General features: G+C 40.2%; 2 protein-coding genes across 2 annotated transcripts in view; one reads left to right on the top strand and one right to left on the bottom strand.

The window, feature by feature from the left end:
* The window catches only part of LOC126074015 (zinc finger protein 883-like), a 34,847-nt gene extending 13,311 nt beyond the window's left edge, over positions 1–21,536 (top strand). Inside the window, exons 3-5 of the mRNA XM_049881356.1 lie at positions 15,781–15,904; positions 17,136–17,262; positions 17,599–21,536. Coding sequence (XP_049737313.1) covers positions 15,781–15,904; positions 17,136–17,262; positions 17,599–19,186 — 1,839 coding nt within the window. The 3' untranslated portion in view covers positions 19,187–21,536. The remainder of the gene's footprint in view (positions 1–15,780; positions 15,905–17,135; positions 17,263–17,598) is intronic.
* The window catches only part of ZNF558 (zinc finger protein 558), a 386,595-nt gene that overhangs the window by 270,938 nt on the left and 92,113 nt on the right, over positions 1–23,544 (bottom strand). The window lies entirely within an intron of this gene.

Below are 23,544 nucleotides of genomic sequence, written 5' to 3'. Positions count from 1 at the left end.
GTTATATGATATGATTTTCCTGTGTGTTATAAATCCTGTTTATGATGTTGATGAGATGGAATTAGTACCAGTTATGTTAATGAGGCAGGACTCAGTTTACAAGATTGGACTGTATTGAGACAATCTCTTTTGAGATAATAAAAGAGAGAGACAAGCAGAGAAACTGGTGAACCTCATACCACCAAGAAAGTATTTCCACCAGAAGAACTCGTCCTTGGGCCCAGGGTCCCTCCACTGAGAAGCTCCTAGTCCAGGGGAAGATTGATGACAAGGACTTTCCTTTACAGTTGATAGAGCCTTCCCCCTGGAGCTGACTCCCTGAATTTGGACTTCTAGCATACCAGACTGTGAGAGAATAAACTTCTGTTTTGTTAAAGCCGTCAACTTGTGGTGCTTCTGTTATAGCAGCACTAGATGACTAAGACCGGGAGGAGCGGCTGATTCGTCCCCTCCTTCCTTGCTTTTGGCAGGCACTTTGCTGTCTCTACCGTAACCTCACCCCCTCTCCGCCTAGCCTTGGCCACCCCTGGGCTGTGGGGGGTGGTTCACAGCCCTTCCGGGAAGGCTGAGATGCTGGATACTCAGACACATGAGCTGGGAAGCCTGATGACCCAGGGGGTGGCACCCTTAACCTGGGAAGGGGGTGCCCCCAGGGCCTGTGTCCCAGTAAGGTGATGTCTCTCTTCTGACCAAGCTCTTTCCCCAGGAGCTACACTCAGATCTCAGTATCAAGCCACCATAGCTTTGAACTGTGTCTTTGAGCCTAAGTGCTTTATCTGGCTTTATTTATCATATCATTCCTCCTTTTGCTATATGTTAGTGTTATTTTAGGTTTTATGTGTTATTTGGCAGGTTATTTTTTGGGTTTGGGAGCACTCAAAAATTTTTGGCTTATAATTTAATGGTAGTTGTTTCTTTGCTTTATGCCATTTCAGCTTATGAAAGGTTTCATAGGAATGCTGTACCTTCAAATAGTGGGGGAAACATGTATATTTCTTTTTTTTAGGTTTTTAGTGATTATAATTTTCATGTATTCATAACTAATCCAGTCCACTTTAAACTTAAACTATGCCTCTTAACTGATAGTGCAAATATCTTAAAACACTATTTCCAGTTCTTCCCTCTTGTGCCTTATAATGTTGTACTTCGTTTCATTTGTCTATACAGTGTAATCACTGATTCTATTGTGGCTGCTATTATTTTTAACAAACTTATCTGTTAGATAAGAATAAGAAAGATTAAAATATTTTACCTTCTTTTCTTTTTTCCTCTAAAGCACTTCCATCCTTTTTATGAATCTAAGTTTCTGACTATATCATTTTCCTTCTCTTCTGCGAAAAACTTCCCTTAACGTTTCTCTCAAGACAGATATACTGGCTTCAAATTACATCAATATTTGTTACTCTGAGAATGCCTATACTTTTCCTTCAATTTTAAAGGATAATTTTGCTAGAGGCAGAATTCTAAGTTGGTTGTTTTCTTCATGCAGTTCTTCAGTATTTCAATTCCGGCGTCATCTTGCTTGGGTGGCTTCTGAAGGCAAGTCGGAAATACCTAGTCTTTCTCCTATATAACCAAAAAAAAAAAAAAACCAAACCCACTGCCATCGAGTCAATTCCGACTCATAGTGACTCTATAGGGCAGAGTAGAACTGCTCCATAGAGTTTCCAAGGAGCGCCTGGCAGATTCAAACTGCCAACCTCTTGGTTGGCAGCCATAGCACTTGACCACAACACCACCAGGGTTTCTTATACAGATGTGTTTTTTTTTCCCCCCTGTGGATTCTTTTTTGTTTTTCTTTCTGTGTTTGATTTTCTGCAACTTCTGGATCTGTAGTTTTGGGTGTGTCATTAATTTTGTAAAATTTTCAGCCATTATTACTTCAAATATTTAATTTCTCTCCCTTTTTTTTAATATTCTCATTATGCTCATGTTACACCTTTTGGATCACAGTTTTTGAATATTCTGTTCCACTTTTTTCACTCGTTTTTCTTTGTATTTCAGTTTTGCATCTTTTTATTGACCTATTTTAAAGCTCCCGGCTTTTTCCTTGGCCGTGTCTAGTCTATTGTTGATCCCATTAAAGGCAGTCTTCATTTCTATTAGAGTGTTTTTTATTTCTAGGATTTCCTGTTGGTTTTTCTTAGCATTTCTATCTCCCTGCTCACGTTAGCCATCTCTTCTCTATGTAGTTTGCTTTTTTATATGAATCATTGTTTTTAGGTTGTTGTTAGGTGCCACTGAGTTGGTTCCAACTCCTAGCAACCCTATGTACAACAAAATGAAACGCTGCCCAATCCTGTGCCATTCTCACTGTTGTTCTTATGCTTGATACCATTGTTGCAGCCACTGTATCAATCCATCTCTTCAAGGGTCTTCCTGTTTTTTCACTGACTTTCCATGTTATCAAGCATGATATCCTCCAGGGATTCAAAAAAAACCTGTTGCCATCAAGGCAGTTCCAACTCATAGCACCCAAAGGACAGAGTAGAACTGCCCCACAGGGTTTCCGAGGAGCGCCTGGCGAATGCAAACTGCCGACCTTTTGGTTAGCAGCCGTAGCTCTTAACCACTATGCCACCAGGGTTTCCCTCCAGGGATTGGCCCTTCCTAATAACGTGTCCAAAGTATGGGAAACGAAGTCTCACCATCCTTGGTATTAAGAAGCATTCTGGCTGTGCTTCTTCCTAGACAGATTTGTTCATTTTTTTGGCAATCCATGGTATATTCAGGATTCTTCACCAGCACCATAATTCAAAGGCATCTATTCTTCTTCAGTTTTCTGTATTCATTGTTCAGCTTTTGCATAAGTATGAGGCGACTGAAAACGTTATGGCTTGGGTCATTAATATTCAAGATGACATTTTTGCTTTTTAACACTTTAAAGAGGTCTTTTGTAGAAGATTTGCCCAGTGCAATGTGTCGTTTGATTTCTTTACTGCTGCTTCCTGGGCTGTTGATTATGGATTCAAGTAAAATGAAATCCTTGACAACTTCAATCTTTTCTCTCTTTATCATGATGTTACTTATCAGTCCAGCTGTGAGGATTTTTGTTTTCTTTATGTTGAGGTGCAATCCATACTGAAGGCTGTGGTCTTTGATCTTTATCAGTAAGTGTTTCAAGTCCTCTTCACTTTCAGCAAGCAAGTTTGTGTCATCTGCATAATGCAGGTTGTTAGTCTTCCTGCAGTCCTGATGCCTTGTTCTTCTTCATATAGTCCAGCTTCTCGTATTATTTGTTCAGCATACAGATTGAATGAGTATGGTGAAAGGATACAACCCTGCCTCACACCATTCCTGACTTTAAACCCCGCAGTATCCCCTTGTTCTGTTTGAATGACTGCCTCTTGATGTGTACAAGTTCCTCATGAAGACAGTTAAGTGTTCTGGATTTCTCACTCTTCTCAATGTTATCGATAATTTGTTGTGATCCACGCAGTCGACAAAGTGACAGATGCATGGAGGTGATATGAATCATTAAAAAAAAAAAAAAACCCATTGTTGTCAAGTCAATTCCAACTCCCAATGACCCTGTAAGACAGAGTAGAACTGCCCCATAGAGTTTCCAAGGAGCACCTGGTGGATTCGAACTGCTGGCCTTTTGAGTAGTAGCCATAGATAGCACTTAACCACTGTGCCACCTGAGTTTCCTATATGAATCATAGCAGTATTAAATTCTCGGTTTATTAATTCCAAAATTTCTGCCATATCTGAGTCTGGTTCTGTTACTTGCTTTGTTTATTCAATCAATAGGAAAAGCTGCCAGTCCCTCAGTCTTTCCTAGTTATTAATAGCTCACCTTGCTTTCGCCCTGTGCTTCATGTTTTGTTGTGTGTTCTAGTGGGTCTTATGGAAGGAGTGAATTGAATTTTTTCCACAAAGAAATGGTGATCTGAATATGGAAATAAGTCTTTCATTCATAGAGGATATTTTTTTCTTTCTGGTATGTTTTCTGCCTGTTCTGAACCTTAAACATAGAGAGGAATAAGACTGTATAGGTCATAGTCAAACTGTGGAGAGGTAAGTTTAGTGTGTTAGAAATATTGCTAAATATGGCGGACTTCCGGCCAACATGGTGCCATAGACAGAAGCCCCACGCTGTCCCTCCACAGCAAAGACCCAAAAAACTAAGTAAAACAGAGACAAACGTCACTCCTGAAACCCAAAGTGTCAAATGAAGAGATAAAGAATTCAGCCAAGCACCGAATGGGAGAAGAAACTGACAGAGACAGAGAGCGAGGAGAGATACATGTGGAGTTCCCTACTGGCTAACACAGTATGGATCTGCCATCTTGGACTCCTGTTGGAGATCAGCAGACAGGGAGCACAGGAAAGCAGCTTCAAGGAGCTCCCAGCAGTAGACAGAGCACCCGGTAACCAGAGATGCACGCTCTCTCACTCTCCATCCTCTCCCCGTTGCTCTGCCTCCGTGCTTCCTGGCTGACAGTGGTAGCGTGGCCGGCCAGGAAGTGCAGTATCCCTGCCGCTTGGATTTGCCCCACCCATGTTGGAGATTGGTGGACAAGGTGTACAGGAAAGCAGCTTCACGAAGTTCCCAGCAGGTTACAGCACCTGGTAACCAGCGATATATGCTTACCTAACCCCCACCCATCTCCTGCCTACCCCGGCCTCCTCTGCTTCCCACCAGCTGCAATCTCCTGGCCAGGAGGCAACTGCTTCCACCCTGCGCCGCTTAAATTCACTCCATCAACAGTGGCCAGCTCCCTGAGTGCCATTTTTCAGTTGCAGTTGTTGCTTTTTTCCATTTCCTTTGGTTTCTTCGGTGCCTCCCATCACCTCTCTCCCCTTTCTTTTCAACACCTGGCTCTCTGTGCTATCTTTGCTTCATCTTGAAAGGCTGTGATGTGCCACTCGACTGGGGAACCACTCCTGCAGTGCGCAACACCACGGTGGTAGGATCCTCGGGGCTTTATTTTGTTTTTTTGCTTTGTTTTGCTTTATTCTGCTCTATTTTTGTGTGTGTGTTTTTTTTTTTTTTTTTTCTTTTCATGGCTTGAGAGCCCTTTCTAGCTGGGCTGCACTGTACGGCTTAGGAGCCACTTCCCCAGTCCATGGGATCTCTGGAGGGCATTTCTTTTTTCCTCTCTCTCTTTCTTTTCTGTCTTTCTTCATTTCTCAGTTCTTGTCTCTCTACACTTACCTTCTTTTCCTGTATCCCGACTACCTGGCACTGTGTGACATCTGTACCCCCTCTAGCCAGGTTATACTGTGAAGCCTGGGAGTCACTCCCAGGTCTTTGCAGCCACACCGTTGGGACCCCTGGAGGCTGTTTTTCTTTCTTTTCAAATTTTTATCCAGTTTTTTTTATTTTTCCCTTTTAGTTTTTCTCCATTGCTTGGTTTCTCATCTCTCCACTCCAAAGGCAAACTCCCTTAGCACTCATTGTTTGTTTTTGGTTCCTGTCTCTCTCTCTGCTCTCTCCTCTTTCCCATACCCATATTGGCTCCACACATCACAACCTCCCGCCTCCTTCCTGCCTACCTGCACTGTGAACTGAACATCACACCCCTGAGCAGCACAAGCACAAGCACAGCCTACTAGAACCTGCCCAGCACTGATTCCCAGCCCACCCTGTTGGCCCCAGTATGTGCCACAAACAACCCATCCCAGCCTGTTCCCGTCAGCTGGACCTGCCCATTGCACAAGGAGGTGAAAAGCTCGTGACCACAGAAGAGCAAACAACACAGAATGCACAGCACACCTGCTCAGGAATAACCAAATAAAACCAAAGAGCAGGACAAAACAAAAAGATCTACAATCAATAAACGAAGAAAATAACTACTGAATGTCCTGAAGACAGCAGACAATATCAAAACATATTAAAAAGAAAAAAGGACAGCATGGCTCCAGTAGGCATCCAAAATAAAACACCAGATGACTTTCCAGTAGAAGAAAGGCATTAGAACTACCTGACAAAGAATTCAAATCTCTAATATTCAGAGCTATTCAAGAGTTGAAGCAAAAATGAGGAAAAATAGACAAATTCATGGAAAATTGTTGTCGTTAGGTATGGTCGAGTCGATTCTGACTCACAGTGACCATGTGTACCACAGACCGAAACGCTGCCCTGTCCTGCGCCATCCTTACAATTGTTATGCTTGAGCCCATTGTTACAGTCACTGCATCAATACATCTCATTGAGAGTCTTCCTCTTTTCCACTGACCCTTTACTTTACCAACCATGATGCTCTTCTCCAGGGACTGATCCCTCCTAACAATATGTCCAAAGTATATAAGATGCAGTCTCGACATCCTTGCTTCTAAGAAGCATTCTGGTTGTACTTCTCCCAAGACAGATTTATTAGTTTCTTTTGGCAGTCCAGAGAATATTCCATATTCTTCGCCTGCACCACAATTCAAAGGCATCAATTCTTCAGTCTTCCTTATTCATTGTCCAGCTTTCACATGCATGTGATGCAATTGAAAATACCATGGCTTGGGTCAGGTGCATCTTAGTCTTCAAGGTAACATCTTTGCTTTTTAACACTTCAAAGAGGTCCTTTGCAGCAGATTTGCCCACTGTAATACATCTTCTGATTTCTTGACTGCTGCTTCAATGGGTGTTAATTGTGGATCCAAGTAAAATGAAATCCTTGAAAACTTCAATCTTTCCTCCGTTTATCACGATGTGGCTTATTGGTCCAGTTGTGAGGATTTTTGTTTTCTTCATATTGAGGTGTAATCCATACTGAAGGCTGTGGTCTTTGATCTTTATTAGTAAGTGCTTCAAGACCTCTTCACTTTCAACAAGCAGGGTTGTGTCATCTGCATAACGCAGGTTGTTAATGAATCTTCCTCCAATCCTGATGCCCTGTTTTTCATATAGCCCAGCTTCTCGGATTATTTGCTCAGCATACAGATTGAGTAGTTAATGGTGAAAGAATACAACTCTGATGCACACCTTTCCTGACTTTAATCCACGCAGTATCCCCGTGTTTTGTCTGAACAACTGCCTCTTGATCTGTGTACATGTTCCTCATGAGCACAGTTAAGTGTTCTAGAGTTCCCATTCTTTGCAATGTTATCCATAATTTGTTATGATCCACACAGTCTAATGCTTTTGCATAGTCAATAAAACACAGGTAAACAGCCTTCTAGTGTTCTCTGCTTTCAGCCAGGATCCATCTGACATCAGCAATGATATCCCAGGTTCCACATCCTCTTCTGAATCCGGCCTGTTTTCCAGCAGTTCGCTGTGGATATACTGCTGCAGATGCTTTTGGATGATCTTCAGCCAAATTTTGCTTGAATGCGATGATGTTGTTTGATAATTTTCGCATTCGGTTGGATCAGCTTTCTTGGAAATAGGTATAGATCTTTTCCAGTTGGCTGGCCAGGCAGGTGTCTTCCAGATTTCTTGGCATAGAAGAGTGAGCACTTCAAGCCCTGAATCCGTTTACTGAAACATATCAGTTGATATTCTGTCAATTCCTGGAGCCTTGTTTTTTTGCCATTGCCTTCAGTGCAGCTTGGACTTCTTCCTTCAGTACCATCAGCTCCTGATCATCTGCCACCTCTTGAAATAGTTGAATGTCGACTAATTCTTTTTGGTGTAATGACTCTGTGTAGTCCTTCCATCTTCTTTTGATGCTTTCTGCATCGTTTAATATTTTCTGCGTAGAATCCTTCACTATTGCAACTCGAGGCTTGAATTTTTTCTTCAGTTCTTTCAGCTTGAGACACGCTGAGCATGTTCTTCCCCTGTGGTTTTCTATCTCCAAGTCTTTGCACATGTCATTATAATACTTTAATTTGTCTTCTCAAGCTGCCCTTTGAAATCTTCTGTTCAGTGTTTTTACTTCATCATTTCTTCCTTTTGATTTAGCTGCTCGAATTTCGCGAACAAGTTTCAGAGTCTCCACTGACATCCATCTTGGTCTTTTCTTTTCTTTCCTGTCTTTTCAGTGACCTCTTGCTTTCTTCATGTGTGATGCCCTTGATGTCATTCCACAACTCATCTGGTCTTCGGTCATTGGAGTTCAACGTGTCAAATCTATTAATGAGATGGTCTCTAAATTTAGATGGGATATACTCAAGGTTGTATTTTGGCTCTCGTGGATTTTCCCTGATTTTCTTCAGTTTCAGCTTGAACTTGTATATGAGTAATTGATGGTGTGTTCCACAGCCGGCCCATAGCCTTGTTTTGACTGATATTGAGCTTTTCTATCATCTCTTTCCACAGATATAGTCAATTTGATTCCTTTGTATTCCATCTGGTGAGGTCCATGTGTATAGTCACCATTTATGTTGGTGAGAACATGTATTCTCAATGAAGGAGTCATTGGTCTTGCAAAATTCTATTATTTGATCGATGGTGTTGTTTCTATAACCAAGGCCATATTTTCCAACTACCGATCCTTCTTTGTTTCCAACTTTTGCATTCCAGTCACCATTAGTTATCAATGCACCCAGATTGGATGTTCGATCAATTTCAGACTGCAGAAGCTGATACAAATCTTCAATTTCTTCATCTTTGGCCTTAGCGGTTGGTGCATAAATTTGAACAATAGTCACATTAACTGGTCTTCCTTGTAGGTGTATGGATATTATCCTATCACTGATTGCCTTGTACTTCAGGGTACATCTTGAAATGTTCTTTTTGACGATGAATGCAGCACCATTCCTCTTCAAGTTGTCATTCCCAGTGTAGTAGACTATATGATTGTCAAATTCAAAATGGCCAATACCAGTCCATTTCAGCTCACTAATGCCTAGGATATCGATGTTTATGCATTCCATTTCACTTTTGACGATTTCTAGTTTTCCTATTTTCATACATTCCACATTCCAAATATTAATGGATGTTTGCAGCTGTTTCTTCTCATTTTGAGTCATGCCACATCAATAAATGAAGGTCCCAGAAGCTTGACTCCGTCCACATCATTAAGGTTCACTCTACTTTGAGGAGGCAGATCTTCCCCAGTCATCTTTTGAGTGCCTTCCAACCTGGGGACTCATCTTCTGGCCCTATATCAGACAGTATTCCACTGCTGTTCATAAGGTTTTCACTGACTAATTCTGCTGCTGCATCCTTCTTCCTAGTCTGGAAGCTCAGCTGAAACCTCTCCTCCATGGGTGACTCTACTGGTATCTAAATACCAGTGTCATAGCTTCCAGCATCACACCAACATGGAAGCCCCCACAGTAGGAGAAACTGACAGACACATGGGGGTCACGGAAAATACAAAAAATGGAAGAATTCAGGAAAAGAATACAGGAATAAAATGTCAAAATAAATTCACAAGTAGAAATCATATGAAAACAACAATTAGAAATCTAAAATATAAACAAGATTTCAGAAGTGGACACTGTCATAGAAAGGCTGAGGAGCAGGTTTGAAATGATGGAAGACAGAATCATCAAAATTGAAGACATACACTTGGATCCAACTCTGAGGAAAAATAAGAAAAAGGATCAAAGAAAAATTAAGACACCCTGAGAATGTGGGATACTATCAAAAGCAAAAATTTTTTTTTTTATAACTTTTATTAAACTTCAAGTGAACATTTACAAATCCAATCAGTCTGTCACATATAAGTTTACATACATCTCACTCCCTACTCCCACTTGCTCTCCCCCTCTTGAGTCAGCCCTTTCAGTCTCTCCTTTCTTGACAATTTTGCCTGCTTCCCTCTCTCTCTATCCTCCCATCCCCCCTCCAGACAAGAGTTGCCAACACAATCTCAAGTGTCCACCTGTTATAATTAGCTCACTCTTCATCAGCATCTCTCTCCCACCCGCTGACCAGTCCCTTTCATGTCTGATGAGTTGTCTTCGGGGATGGTTCCTGTCCTGTGTCAACAGAAGGTCTGGGGAGCATGGCCGCCGGAATTCCTCTAGTCTCAGTCAGACCATTAAGTTTGGTCTTTTTATGAGAATTTGGGGTCTGCATCCCACTGATCTCCTGCTCCCTCAGGGGTCCTCTGCTGTGCTCCCTGTCAGGGCAGTCATCGATTGTGGCCGGGCACCACCTAGTTCTTCTGGTCTCAGGATGATGTAGGTCTCTGGTTCATGTGGCCCTTTCTGTCTCTTGGGCTCTTAGTTGTCGTGTGGCCTTGGTGTTCTTCATTTTCCTTTGCTCCAGGTGGGTTGAGACCAATTGCTGCATCTTAAATGGCCGCTTGTTAGCATTTAAGACCCCAGACACCACATTTCAAAGTGGGATGCAGAATGATTTCATAATAGAATTATTTTTCCAATTGACTTAGAAGTCCCCGCAAACCATGTTCCCCAGACCCCCGCGCTTGCTCCGCTGACCTTTGAAGCATTCATTTTATCCCGGAAACTTCTTTGCTTTTGGTCCAGTCCAATTGAGCTGACCTTCCATGTATTGAGTGTTGTCTTTCCCTTCACCTAAAGCAGTTCTTATCTACTGATTAATCAATAAAAAACCCTCTCCTACCCTCCCTCCCTCCCCGCCTCGTAACCACAAAAGTATGTGTTCTTCTCAGGTTTACTATTTCTCAAGATCTTATAATAGTGGTCTTATACAATATTTGTCCTTTTGCCTCTGACTCATTTCGCTCAGCATAATGCCTTCCAGGTTCCTCCATGTTATGAAATGTTTCAGAGATTCGTCACTGTTCTTTATCGATGTGTAGTATTCCATTGTGTGAATATACCACAATTTATTTACCCATTCATCCGTTGATGGACACCTTGGTTGCTTCCAACTTTTTGCTATTGTAAACAGAGCTGCAATAAACATGGGTGTGCATATATCTGTTTGTATGAAGGCTCTTGTATCTCTAGGGTATATTCCGAGGAGTGGGATTTCTGGGTTGTATGGTAGTTCTATTTCTAACTGTTTAAGATAATGCCAGATAGATTTCCAAAGTGGTTGTACCATTTTACATTCCCACCAGCAGTGTATGAGAGTTCCAATCTCTCCGCAGCCTCTCCAACATTTATTATTTTGTGTTTTTTGGATTAATGCCAGTCTAGTTGGTGTGAGATGGAATCTCATCGTAGTTTTAATTTGCATTTCTCTAATGGCTAATGATCGAGAGCATTTTCTCATGCATCTGTTGGCTGCCTGAATATCTTCTTTAGTGAAATGTGTGTTCATATCCTTTGCCCACTTCTTGATTGGGTTGTTTGTCTTTTTGTGGTTGAGTTTTGACAGAATCATGTAGATTTTAGAGATCAGGCGCTGGTCGGAGATGTCATAGCTGAAAATTCTTTCCCAATCTGTAGGTGGTCTTTTTACTCTTTTGGAGAAGTCTTTAGATGAGCATAGGTGTTTGATTTTTAGGAGCTCCCAGTTATCGGGTTTCTCTTCATCATTTTTGGTAATGCTTTGTATTCTGTTTATACCTTGTATTAGGGCTCCTAGGGTTGTCCCAATTTTTTCTTCCATGATCTTTATCGTTTTAGTCTTTATGTTTAGGTCTTTGATCCACTTGGAGTTAATTTTTGTGCATGGTGTGAGGTATGGGTCCTGTTTCATTTTTTTGCAAATGGGTATCCAGTTATGCCAGCACCATTTGTTAAAAAGGCTATCTTTTCCCCAGTTAATTGACACTGGTCCTTTGTCAAATATCAGCTGCTCATACGTGGATGGATCTATGTCTGGGTTCTCAATTCTGTTCCATTGGTCTATGTGTCTGTTGTTGTACCAATACCAGGCTGTTTTGACTACTGTGGCTGTATAATAGGTTCTGAAGTCAGGTAAGGTGAGGCCTCCCACTTTCTTCTTCTTTTTCAGTAGTGCTTTGCTTATCCGGGGCTTCTTTCCCTTCCATATGAAATTGGTGATTTGTTTCTCTATCCCCTTAAAATATGACATTGGAATTTGGATCGGAAGTGCGTTAAATGTATAGATGGCTTTTGGTAGAATACACCTTTTTACTATGTTAAGTCTTCCTATCCATGAGCAGGGTATGTTTTTCCACTTAAGTATGTCCTTTTGAATTTCTTGTAGTAGAGCTTTGTAGTTTTCTTTGTATAGGTCTTTTACATCTTTGGTAAGATTTATTCCTAAGTATCTTATCTTCTTGGGGGTTACTGTGAATAGTATTGATTTGGTTATTTTCTCTTTGGTGTTCTTTTTGTTGATGTAGAGGAATCCAAGTGATTTTTGTATGTTTATTTTATAACCTGAGACTCTGCCAAGCTCTTCTATTAGTTTCAGTAGTTTTCTGGAGGATTCCTTAGGGTTTTCTGTGTATATAATCATGTCATCTGCAAATAGTGATAACTTTACTTCTTCATTGCCAATCCGGATACCTTTTATTTCTTTGTCTAGCCTAATTGCCGTGGCTAAGACTTCCAACACGATGTTGAATAAGAGCGGTGATAAAGGGCATCCTTGTCTGGTTCCCGTTCTCAAGGGAAATGCTTTCAGGTTCTCTCCATTTAGAGTGATATTGGCTGTTCGCTTTGCATAGATGCCCTTTATTATGTTGAGGAATTTTCCTTCAATTCCTATTTTGGTGAGAGTTTTTATCATGAACGGGTGTTGGACTTTGTCAAATGCCTTTTCTGCATCAATTGATAAGATCATGTGGTTTTTGTCTTTTGTTTTATTTATGTGATGGATTACATTAATGGTTTTTCTGATATTAAACCAGCCTTGCATACCTGGTATAAATCCCACTTGATCAGGGTGAATTATTTTTTTGATGTGTTGTTGGATTCTATTGGCTAGAATTTTGTTGAGGATTTTTGCATCAATGTTCATGAGGGATATAGGTCTATAATTTTCTTTTTTTGTAATGTCTTTACCTGGTTTTGGTATCAGGGAGATGGTGGCTTCATAGAATGAGTTGGGTAGTATTCCGTCATTTTCTATGCTTTGGAATACCTTTAGTAGTAGTGGTGTTAACTCTTCTCTGAAAGTTTGGTAGAACTCTGCAGTGAAGCCGTCCGGGCCAGGGCTTTTTTTTGTTGGGAGTTTTTTGATTACCGTTTCAATCTCTTTTTTTGTTATGGGTCTATTTAGTTGTTACTTCTGAATGTGTTAGTTTAGGTAGGTAGTGTTTTTCCAGGAATTCATCCATTTCTTCTAGGTTTTCAAATTTGTTAGAGTACAATTTTTCATAATAATCTGAAATGATTCTTTTAATTTCATTTGGTTCTGTTGTGATGTGGTCCTTCTCATTTCTTATTCGGGTTATTTGTTTCCTTTCCTGTATTTCTTTAGTCAGTCTAGCCAATGGTTTATCAATTTTGTTGATTTTTTCAAAGAACCAACTTTTGGCTTTGTTAATTCTTTCGATTGTTTTTCTGTTCTCTAATTCATTTAGTTCAGCTCTAATTTTTATTATTTGTTTTCTTCTGGTGCCTGATGGATTCTTTTGTTGCTCACTTTCTATTTGTTCAAGTTGTAGGGACAGTTCTCTGATTTTGGCTCTTTCTTCTTTTTGTATGTGTGCGTTTATTGATATAAATTGGCCTCTGAGCACTGCTTTTGCTGTGTCCCAGAGGTTTTGATAGGAAGTATTTTCATTCTCGTTGAAAAGCAAAAAATTTTGAGTGATCGGACTTCCAAAACAGGGAGAAAATGAAAACACAGAGAGGATCATTGAATAATTGCTGACAGAAAACTTCCCTAATATCATGAAAGATGAAAAGCTGACCATACAAGAAGCTCAAGGAACTCCTTATATGATAGACCCCAAAAGAAAATCACCAAGGCATATCATAATCACACTTACTAAAACCAAAGACAAACAAAAAATCCTGAGAGCAGCTCGAAAAAAACAAAAAGTCACATACACAGAAGAAACACTAAGAGTAAGCTCTGATTATTCAGCAGAAACCATGCAGGCAAGAAGGCAATGGGATGACATGTATGAAATCTTGATAGAAAAAAATTGCTAACCAAGAATACTATATCTTGCAAACTCTCATTCAAATATGATTGTAAAATTAGGACATGTCCAGATAAACAGAAGTAAGGGAATATATAAAAACCAAACCAAACTTGCAAGAATTATTAAAGGGAGTCCTTTGGTCTAAGAACAAACAACATCAGACCACAGCCTGAATCTAGATTGTACCAGTCAGATACCAACCTAGGAAAGTAATTCTCAAGGACTATCCAAAACCAAAAGAATTACAACAGGGAACTAGAGAGATTAATATGTAAACGACAACAACATCAGAACAATAAAAAAGGAAATAAACAGTGTAGGTATAGAACTTTGTAATGGAGAGGAAGGCAAGGCTATGCCAAGTAATAATAGACTGGTTCAAACCTGGGAAGATAAGGATAAATTTCAAGGTAACAACAAAGAAAGTTAACAAACCTACTCATCAAAATAAAGGAGAAAAACATAAAATCTCAATAAAAAAAAAAAAGTAATGAAAAAGAAATCCACAAACAAAAGGAATTGAGCACAGGAGAGTAAGAGGAACAGAGAAAATGTCCACAAAAAACAAACAAACAAAACACTACAAAATAACAGCAATAAACTCACAGCTATCAGTAATTACACTGAATGTAAAATAAATAAATTTTTTTTAATGGTCTAAATGCACCCATAAAGAGACAGAGAGTGACAGAATGGATACAAAAACAAGATCCATCAATATACTGTCTACAAGAGATGCCTTAGAAACAAAGACATAAATGTATTAAAAATCAAACAATTGCAAAAAACATATTAAGCAAATAACTACCAAAAGAGAGCAGGAGTGGCAATACTAATCTCACCTAAAATAGACTTTAAAACAAAATCCACCGTAAAAGACAAAGAAGGGCACTATATAATGATTAAAGGGATGATCCACCATGTAGACTTACCCATAATAAACATCTACGTACCCTATGACAGGGCTCCAAACTACATAAAACAAACTCTAACGCACTGAAAAGAGAAACTGACAGTTCCACAATAACAGTAGAAGACTTCAACACAGCACTCTCAGTAAAGGACAGAACATCTGGAAAGAAACCCAACAAAGATACAGAAGAGCTAAAGGGCACAATCAGCCAACTTGACCTCATAGGCATATATAGAACACTCCACCCAACAGCTGCAAAGTACACATTCTTTTCCAGTGCACATGGAGCGTTCTCCAGAATAGACCACATCTTAGGCCACAGAGCAACCCTTAACAAAATACAAAACATTGAAATAATACAAACTATATCCTCTGATTACAATGCCATCAAAGTAGAAATTAACAACAGGAAGAGCAAGGAAAAAAAATCAATTACATGGAAACTGAATAACACCCTTCTTAAAAACCACTGGGTAATAGAAGAAATCAGAGATGGAATCAGAAAATTCCTAGAACCTAAGAATGAAACACATACCAAAACCTTTGGGACACAGCAAAGCTAGTCCTTAGAGGTCAATTTATACCAATAGATGCACACGTCAAAAAAAGAAGGGACAAAATCAAAACTCCAGCAACACAACTTGATCAAATAGAGAACAGCAAAAGAAGCCCACAGCCACCAGAAAAAAAGAAATGATAAAGATAAAGCAGAAATAAATGTTAACCGATGTCGTAAAACAATATGTGTACTGTTCAATGAGAAACTAGTTTGTTTTGTAAACCTTAATCTAAAGTGCAATAAAAAAAAAATTTTTTTCAAAAAAGAAAAGAGATATTGCTAAATCTATGATAGGTAAATGTAGTCAGTGAAGGGACAATGCTGATGGCGAATGTCTAGAGGAGAACATAGAACTCTGTGTGACCTCCCTATGAATTTTCAGTTCTTCAGGACTGCCAGCCTTACCCATCTTTTTGCACACGTTGGGGAAAATGGTACCTTGCTGATCCAGAGTATATTTGACGTTTTAGGACTCGGTGGTCTTTGAGGATGTAGCTGTGGAATTTACCCAGGAAGAGTGGGCTTTGCTGGATTTTTCTCAGAGAAAACTCTACACAGATGTGATGACGGATACCTTGAGGAACCTGGACTCAGGTAAGGGTGCCTTCGTTTTTCTTATTTACTTATTTAGCAAATAAATATATTGTACTTACTTTACTTACTGACCTTCTAGGATTTGAGTTGAGGAATTGGAATACTTTGACAAACATGTCAGGCGTTTTCACTGCCCTTATGGTGCTTAGACTCTAGTACTTCCACCATGAAAGTAAAAATCTATTAATTAAATTGATTATCATGTTGTTAAAAGCCTCAAGGCTCTTTATGTGTTCTAAATGTGAGCATTGACTTCAGGGGTCACTTTCGGGCAAAGAGAGATTTGTGGTTTGGGACCTTGTTAGTGTTTATTACATATTTAATGTGAATATTTTGCAAAAATATATACTCACACCTGTCTGTAGAGACCATGGAGCAAAGTATTGGTTCAGCATCAGGGAAACGTGCTTGTCTATCATCCCTTATGATCTGTCTTTCCCCATGAGCACCATGTCAACCACACTAATTTTTCTCTCTGAGAAGCAAGGGAAAGATCTTAGAAGAGTGGAGATAGGACTTACCCAGAGCTGTATTGTCAGGGAGCACCAGGAAGGCAAGAATCCTTTGAAGGATCAGTCTTGTTGGGATGAAATTAAATTTAAATAAATCAGTTGGCAATAATCTCTTTTGCTTTGAAGAGGTGATACTTACATACATACCTGAGCTGACTTTTTGAGTTTTCATCAGTCCTTTCATGCCTTCTTTGTGGGAAAATACCTCCCCCATTTCCTCTTAATATCACCTTTATGCACATGCATTGTTTGCAGTACCTTTTTATTTTGCTTTCCTGATTACACTCTACTTATGTCACTACCACTCTTAATTGTCTTGGAGTTATTTCTTAGTAAATTTCTTACCCATTTGGCCATTGCCGTTACCAAAGTTCTTTTGACATGTTATCAGGAGGGACCAGTCCTTGGAGAAGGAAATCGTGCTTGGTAAAGTAGAGGAAAGACCTTCAAAGAGATGGATTGGCACAGTGGCTATAACAATGGTCTCAAGCATAACCATGATTATGAGGATGGCACAGGGCCAGGCATTATTTCCTTCTCTTGTACATAGGGTCACTATGAGTCCGAACTAACTTGACAGTACCTAACAACACAACAACATGTCCTGTAACAACCAGATGTTTCCAGTCAGTCTTTCTTCACATGTGCCTTTTTACTCATAAAATTTCCTTACTGTATTGTTTTATCTTGTGAAACTCCACTTAAAATTATTGTTTCAGTTTTTCAACAGGATAATAATGGACAAATGTTGTCCATGGAGAATGACTCCTGGTATTTCATGTTAGGAGAAATCTGTGAATTCCATGGCATTGAACAGCAACACAACAACCAGGGAAAGCACATGAGGTGAGTATTATTCACATGACAATGAACAGTGCCTCAGGAGAGTCTTAGGGTGTCATGACATTTCTATGTGTGTGTGTAAAAGTAGCTCTAAAATGGTGTGTTCATATCATTTTCACATAAATGTGCATCAGGTATTGAGTATGTGAAACATATTTCACTTGTAACTAATTATCAGAAAGTTCCATTATTTAGAAACACTGTGACTGTTATGGTAGTACCCTTTGTGAGATGATTCAACCTATGCAACATGAGACAACTCAGTGCAGAAAACACACATCCACTGTGCATGGTAATTGTGAAATTTAATTCTGACAACATGCTTACTGTTTGTAACAGAAAATATCCAGTAGAGAGCCTGTGTGGAAGCAAAGATGGTAAAGTAAATAAAGATGAAGAAGGTAATCACTGTAGAAGAACTTTGAACTGGATTGGAAATCTTACTGGGCTCAAAAGAGCTGCTAGGGTAAATCCTTTTGAATGGCTTGAGTGTGGAAGAGCTTTTGTGGATCATTCATCATTCAAGAGTCACATCAAATCTCACACTGGAAACAAGCCTTATCGTTGTAAGGAATATGGAGAAGGCTGCACTTGTCCTTCTTACCAAAAACCGCGTGTGAGAGAGAAACTTTGTAAATGTAAGGATTATGAGAAATCTTGTAGTTGTTCCTTATCCCTCACTAAATACATAAGAACTCACAGTGTGGAGAGGCCTTATGAATGTAAGAAGTGTGGGAAAGCCTTTAGTTATCCTTCAAATCTCACCAGACATATAAGAACCCATAGTGAAGAGAGGCCTTATGAATGTAAGGAATGTGGGAAAGCCTTCCGTTGTTCCTCATCTCTCAATGTACATCTAAAATCTCACAGTGGAGAGAGGCCTTATGAATGTAAGGAATGTGGAAAAGCTTTTTGTCGGCCCTCAGACCTCACTAGACACATAAGAACTCACAGTGGAGAGAAGCCTTATGAATGTAAGGAATGTGGGAAAGCCTTTACTTTTTCCTCCTCTCTTACTATACATATGAGATCTCACAGTGGAGAGAGGCCTTATGAATGTAAGATATGTGGAAAAGCCTTTAGTCGGTCTTCACACCTCACTACCCATATAGTAACACACAGTGAAGAGAGGCCTTATGAATGTAAAGAATGTAGGAAAGCCTTTAAGCAATTTGCACAACTCACTAGACATGTTAGAGTTCATAGTGGAGAGAAGCCTTACAAATGTAAGGAATGTGGGAAAGCCTTTAGTGAGTTTTCACACCTCACTAGGCATGTAAGAATTCACAGTGGAGAGAAGCCTTATGAATGTAAAGAATGTGGGAAAGCCTTTAGTCGGTCCTCATACCTCACTGCCCATATAATAACGCACAGTGAAGAGAGGCCTTATGAATGTAAAGAATGTGGGAAAACATTTAAGCAGTTTTCACGACTCACTAGACATGTAAGAGTTCACAGTGGAGAGAAGCCTTATAAATGTAAGGAATGTGGAAAAGCCTTCAGTGAGTTTTCACAACTCACTAGACATGTAACAGTTCACAGTGGTTACAGGCCTTATAAATGTAAGGAATGTGGAAAATCTTTTAGTCGGTTTTCATACCTCACTGGTCATATAAGAGTTCACAGTGGATACAAGCCTTATAAATGTAAAGAATGTGGGAAAGCCTTTAATCAGTCCTCACACCTCACTACCCATATGAGATCACACAGTGGAGAGAGGCCTTATAAATGTAAGGAATGTGGGAAAGCCTTTTTTCAGTCCTCACACCTCACTGAACATGTAAGAACTCATAGTGGAGAGAAGCCTTATGAATGTAAGGAGTGTGAGAAAGCCTTTAGTTGTTTCTCATCCTTTCGTAAACATGTTAGAACTTATCATGGACATAGGCCTTCTGATAGTATGAAATGTGGGAAAGCCTTTAGTTAGTTCTCACATCTCAATGATCATATCTCAGTGGAGAGAGCCTGTGGTTGCACTGAATTGCTTTCATATGGCATAGGGTCGCTATGAGGCCAAAATCGACTCAGCAGCACTGGGTTTGGTTTTTTGGTTTTGGCCCTCCTTAGCCATGGTCTTATAACTCCCACAAAATGATTGAGTGGGAGTTTGTGTATTCACCAGCAGATGGACATTTGAATTGTTCCTGTTTTTATGAATAAAACAGTTATAAAACTTTAAGCATACTTTTTTTTTGTAGTGTGTGTGTGTGTACATAAGGTTTCATTTTTCTCGTCTATATCCTTACAAGTGGGTTTGTTGTGTCATATGCTAGGTTTATGTCTACCTTTATTAGAAACTGCCCATCTTTTTGCCCCCATATTCCCTCTTTCTTATGCAAATAAGGTACTTAGAACCCTCATAGGGGACTGGTCAGTTTTGCCATCCCACTAGATTCATAAAAGAGCCAGTCTCATAGATAGGTAGAGGGACCTCACTACCATCAAGAAGACAGGTCAGGAGTGGAGAGCATCCTCTGGTCCTGGGGTCCCTGCACGGAGAACCTCCTAGACCCAAGAGACAGAAAGAGCTTAACGTTGTAGGAGTAGTGGTGTGAGATGGTGAGAAGCAGCAGCAGCAGAACTAGGAGACTGACTCAAAATTGCATGGTCGGCTTCCCAGCCCACGGAGCGAGTGAGCCATAGTGGGCTTGCTGACCCACAGAGACAGTGGAGCACCTTCAGACAGAAGGCCTTGTGGCAGAGTGGGGTGCCTCCAGGTATTTGTTGGCAGCACTAGGCTTACCATCCCATGTCTCCAGGGAGCTAAGCACTTTCGATCAGGAGGCCTCCTGATGGAGTGGGGTTCCTCTGGGTACTGATGAGAATAGCTAAAGAGCTGTAACACTTGCCCAAGCAGGGCAAAGGCTGGTGGCAGAGGCCAGACCTGAGCAGGGCCCAGCAGCAGCAAGGTCCAGGTCAGGGCCCAGTGGCAAAGGCCAAGAAGAAGGTATCCTGACTGAAGAACTGTATCCTGAGGTGTTCCTGTTACTTCCATGTTGATCCTGATCCCAAACGGCAACCTATTACTTCTCTAGTAAACTCCATCAATCGTATCGTCTGTGAGTTCTGCATGGCCACTGCAATGAATTATCAAGCCCAGCAGAGAAGTAGAGAGTGCTGTGGGTGGGATGGCTGGTGTCAGAACTGGGAGGTTGGAGATTGGAGGTATGTTTGACCTCCACTTTATAAGAATTAGCTTTGGGCTTTGGGCTGATGGTGATGGTGATTCTCTCTCCTCCCCCTGAAGTTAGAAGATGACTTCTAATGCCATGCCATTTTTACAGAAGCCTTATGAACCATAAGGAATGTCAGAAAGCCTTTAGTTGGTCCTTATCCGTCACAAAGCATAGAAGAGTTTACAGTGTAGAGATGCCATGTGAGTGTAAGGAATTTCGGAAAGCCTTAGTCCTCATACCTCACTAACCATAGACGACTTCACAATGGAGAGAGGCCTTATGTATGTAAGGAATGAGGGAAAGTTCAGTTCTCTCTCAACCTTTTGAAGTCATGTGAGGAGGTACACTGGAAAGAAACAAAATATGTGTAAGTAATGGAAAAACCAAACCAAACCCATTGCCGTCGAGTCAATTCTGACTCATAGCGACCCTGTAGGACAGGGTAGAACTGCCCCATACAGTTTCCAAGGAAAGCTTGGTGGATTTGAACTGCTGACCCTTTGATTAGCAGCCATAGCACTTAACCACTACACCACCAAGTTTTCCAGTAATGTTGGAAGGCTTCTGGTAATCCCTCATCTTTTAAAAAGACGTGAAAGAAAACACCTGGCAGAGAAATCATAGTAGCGTAAGGAATGTGATATGGGAAAGTTTGCTTCTCCCCCCTGTGCCTTCCAAGATGTGAAGTTCATGCATGTAGGAAAGCCTTCACTAATTACCTCTATTAAATATGTGAGACTTCATACTTCCGAAAAGTCATGTGTATGTAAGGAATATAGAAACATCTTGGAATTCTTAGAAAATATGTGAGATATCACACTGTGGATTTATCCTATGAATAAAATACGAGAGACTCCTTAAGTGTCCCTTCTCACTTAGAACTGCTCTGAGACCTCACATTCAGAGAGACCACACATGCAGAGATTCTGTGATTGTAAGCCAGTTTACCTCTCAGTTGTAGCACATGACTTTGAATAAATATCGAAATGTTATTTTGGTTCTTTTGTATATAAATTGTATTTATTACACATTTGTATCTTGAAGTTTATTTTCTTATTATCATCTGTATTTTGAAAGTTATACTTTTTCACATAATGCAGTTTGCTCTCATGGTAGAAAGTTTGATTTTAATGGGAAATTATAAGGAAAAATAAAAAATCACTTGGTATTTCCCCACTCTTGTTGTTTTGTCTGTTTCCTTTTACCCTTCTTTGTATTGGAAAGCAGTTTTTTTTATTGTTGTTGTTGTTTTACCAAATCTCAATTATATTGTATGTATAGTGCTGTGCTGAACATTTTTTGCATTGCTTCTGTCATTTATCCTTCACAACTATTATGGTCCTTGGTATACGGATGAAGAAACTGCACGGCATCTCACAAAAATGTGCCTTGCAAGTGGTGCTATGAGAAGCAGGGCTTGCCTGGAAGTTCTTCTTGGGCGTTCATACGGACCCATAGTTTGATCTAGCAGCAGTGAAGCTTCTGTCCAGCACAGGCCCAGAACCTATATTTTGAGAGAGTCCTGCTTTTGGTAATTCTGTGGTTCGTGGAGAGTTTGCCAGTCCAGAAGCTGAGGCTGCAGTTACTGGGCTGGACTGAACTGGCAACTGCTGCTCCACCTGGGGTGCATACCTACTGTGGGGCCTGGTGGTTTTTTCAGAGCCACTGCCTGATGCTGAACTGGGAGCTTCCTCCATGGTGCCTTATATAAGGGGCCTGAGAAATGCTGGCCCTAGGTAACATACATTCATATTAAGCCTCCCATTGGTCCAGCAATTCCCCTTTCAGAATCATCCTGTGGAAATTGCTGGGAACCATAATGGTATCCACTGATCCTGCTCATTGCCATCGAGTCGATTCTCACTCGTAGTGACACTATAGGACAGAGTAGAACTGCCCCATAGGGTTTCCAAGGCTGTAAATATGGAAAGAAGACTGCCACATCTTTCTCCCATGGAGCGGCTGGTGGGTTTGCATTGCTGACCTTTTGGTTAGCAGCCGAGTGCTCATCCACTGCACCACCAGGGCTCCTTTCGTTGAGCCTAGTGACAGTGGAAATACTGAAAGTCTGGAAACAGTGTCAGTGTACAACAGGAAGGGAGTTTCCAATGAATGCCTGGCTGCATGTCACAGTATCGTACCGTCAGTAAATGAATTTCTGGACAAAAAGTTTACCTTCAGTAGGAAAGGCAATCTTAGCTTACCATCGTTTGAAAGGCAGGGTATAAAATAGCATATACATGATGATGGCAGATTTATAAAACACATATGCAGACAGACCACCCTGTAGCGAAGCCTAGAATATTAATGGATTCTCTCACAAAGGCAAGACTGATTTCTGAAGTTACTTCACTTCTCCCTAATTTGCAGTTTTTCTTTAATCAGTGTTCATTCATCATATAATTTTTTTAATTGGAAAATAGTAATTCACTTGTGCAATGTACAGCACTAAGAGTTTTGATAATGAAGTCATAACCAGTACCACAATGACTGTACAGGAGAGTTATCTTCCCTCTAAAAACATTCCTTTTTAGTTAAGCCTTCCCCTGGCAACTGTCCCAATACCAGTGATTCGGTGTGTAGCTTTTAGATTCTAGCTCGTGTTATTTAGCATAATGAATTTGAGATTCATTTATGTTGATAAATGGATCAGGTGTGTTTCTTTTTATTTCTTTGTAATACTCCAGTGTATACACATATTTCAGTTTGTGTATTCACCAGTGGAAGGACAATTGGGTTTTTTCCTGTTTTTAAGAATAAAACAGCTATAAAACTTTCATGCATAGGTTGTTTTATGTGTGTGTGTGAACATAGTGTTTCATTTTTCTCATGTATATCCTCATCAGTGGGATTGTTATGTCATATGGTAGATTTATATATATCTTTATTAGAAACTGCTAATCGTTTTTCCCCACCTTTCTTCTTTTTTATAGTATTTTATTGTAGTGAAAATGTATAGAGCAAAACATACTCCCATTCAACAAATTCTACATGTATAGTTCAGTGACATTGCTTACTTTACTTCATGTTGTGTCACTGCTCTGTCTCTACCCAAATTGTCTCACCACCATTAACATTGGCTTACTGACCCCTGAATTTCTTGTCTGTG

Source organism: Elephas maximus, chromosome 3 (assembly GCF_024166365.1).
Source record: "Elephas maximus indicus isolate mEleMax1 chromosome 3, mEleMax1 primary haplotype, whole genome shotgun sequence".
Taxonomy (NCBI): Eukaryota; Metazoa; Chordata; class Mammalia; order Proboscidea; family Elephantidae; genus Elephas; species Elephas maximus.
This window is presented reverse-complemented; position numbering and strand designations above follow the sequence as displayed.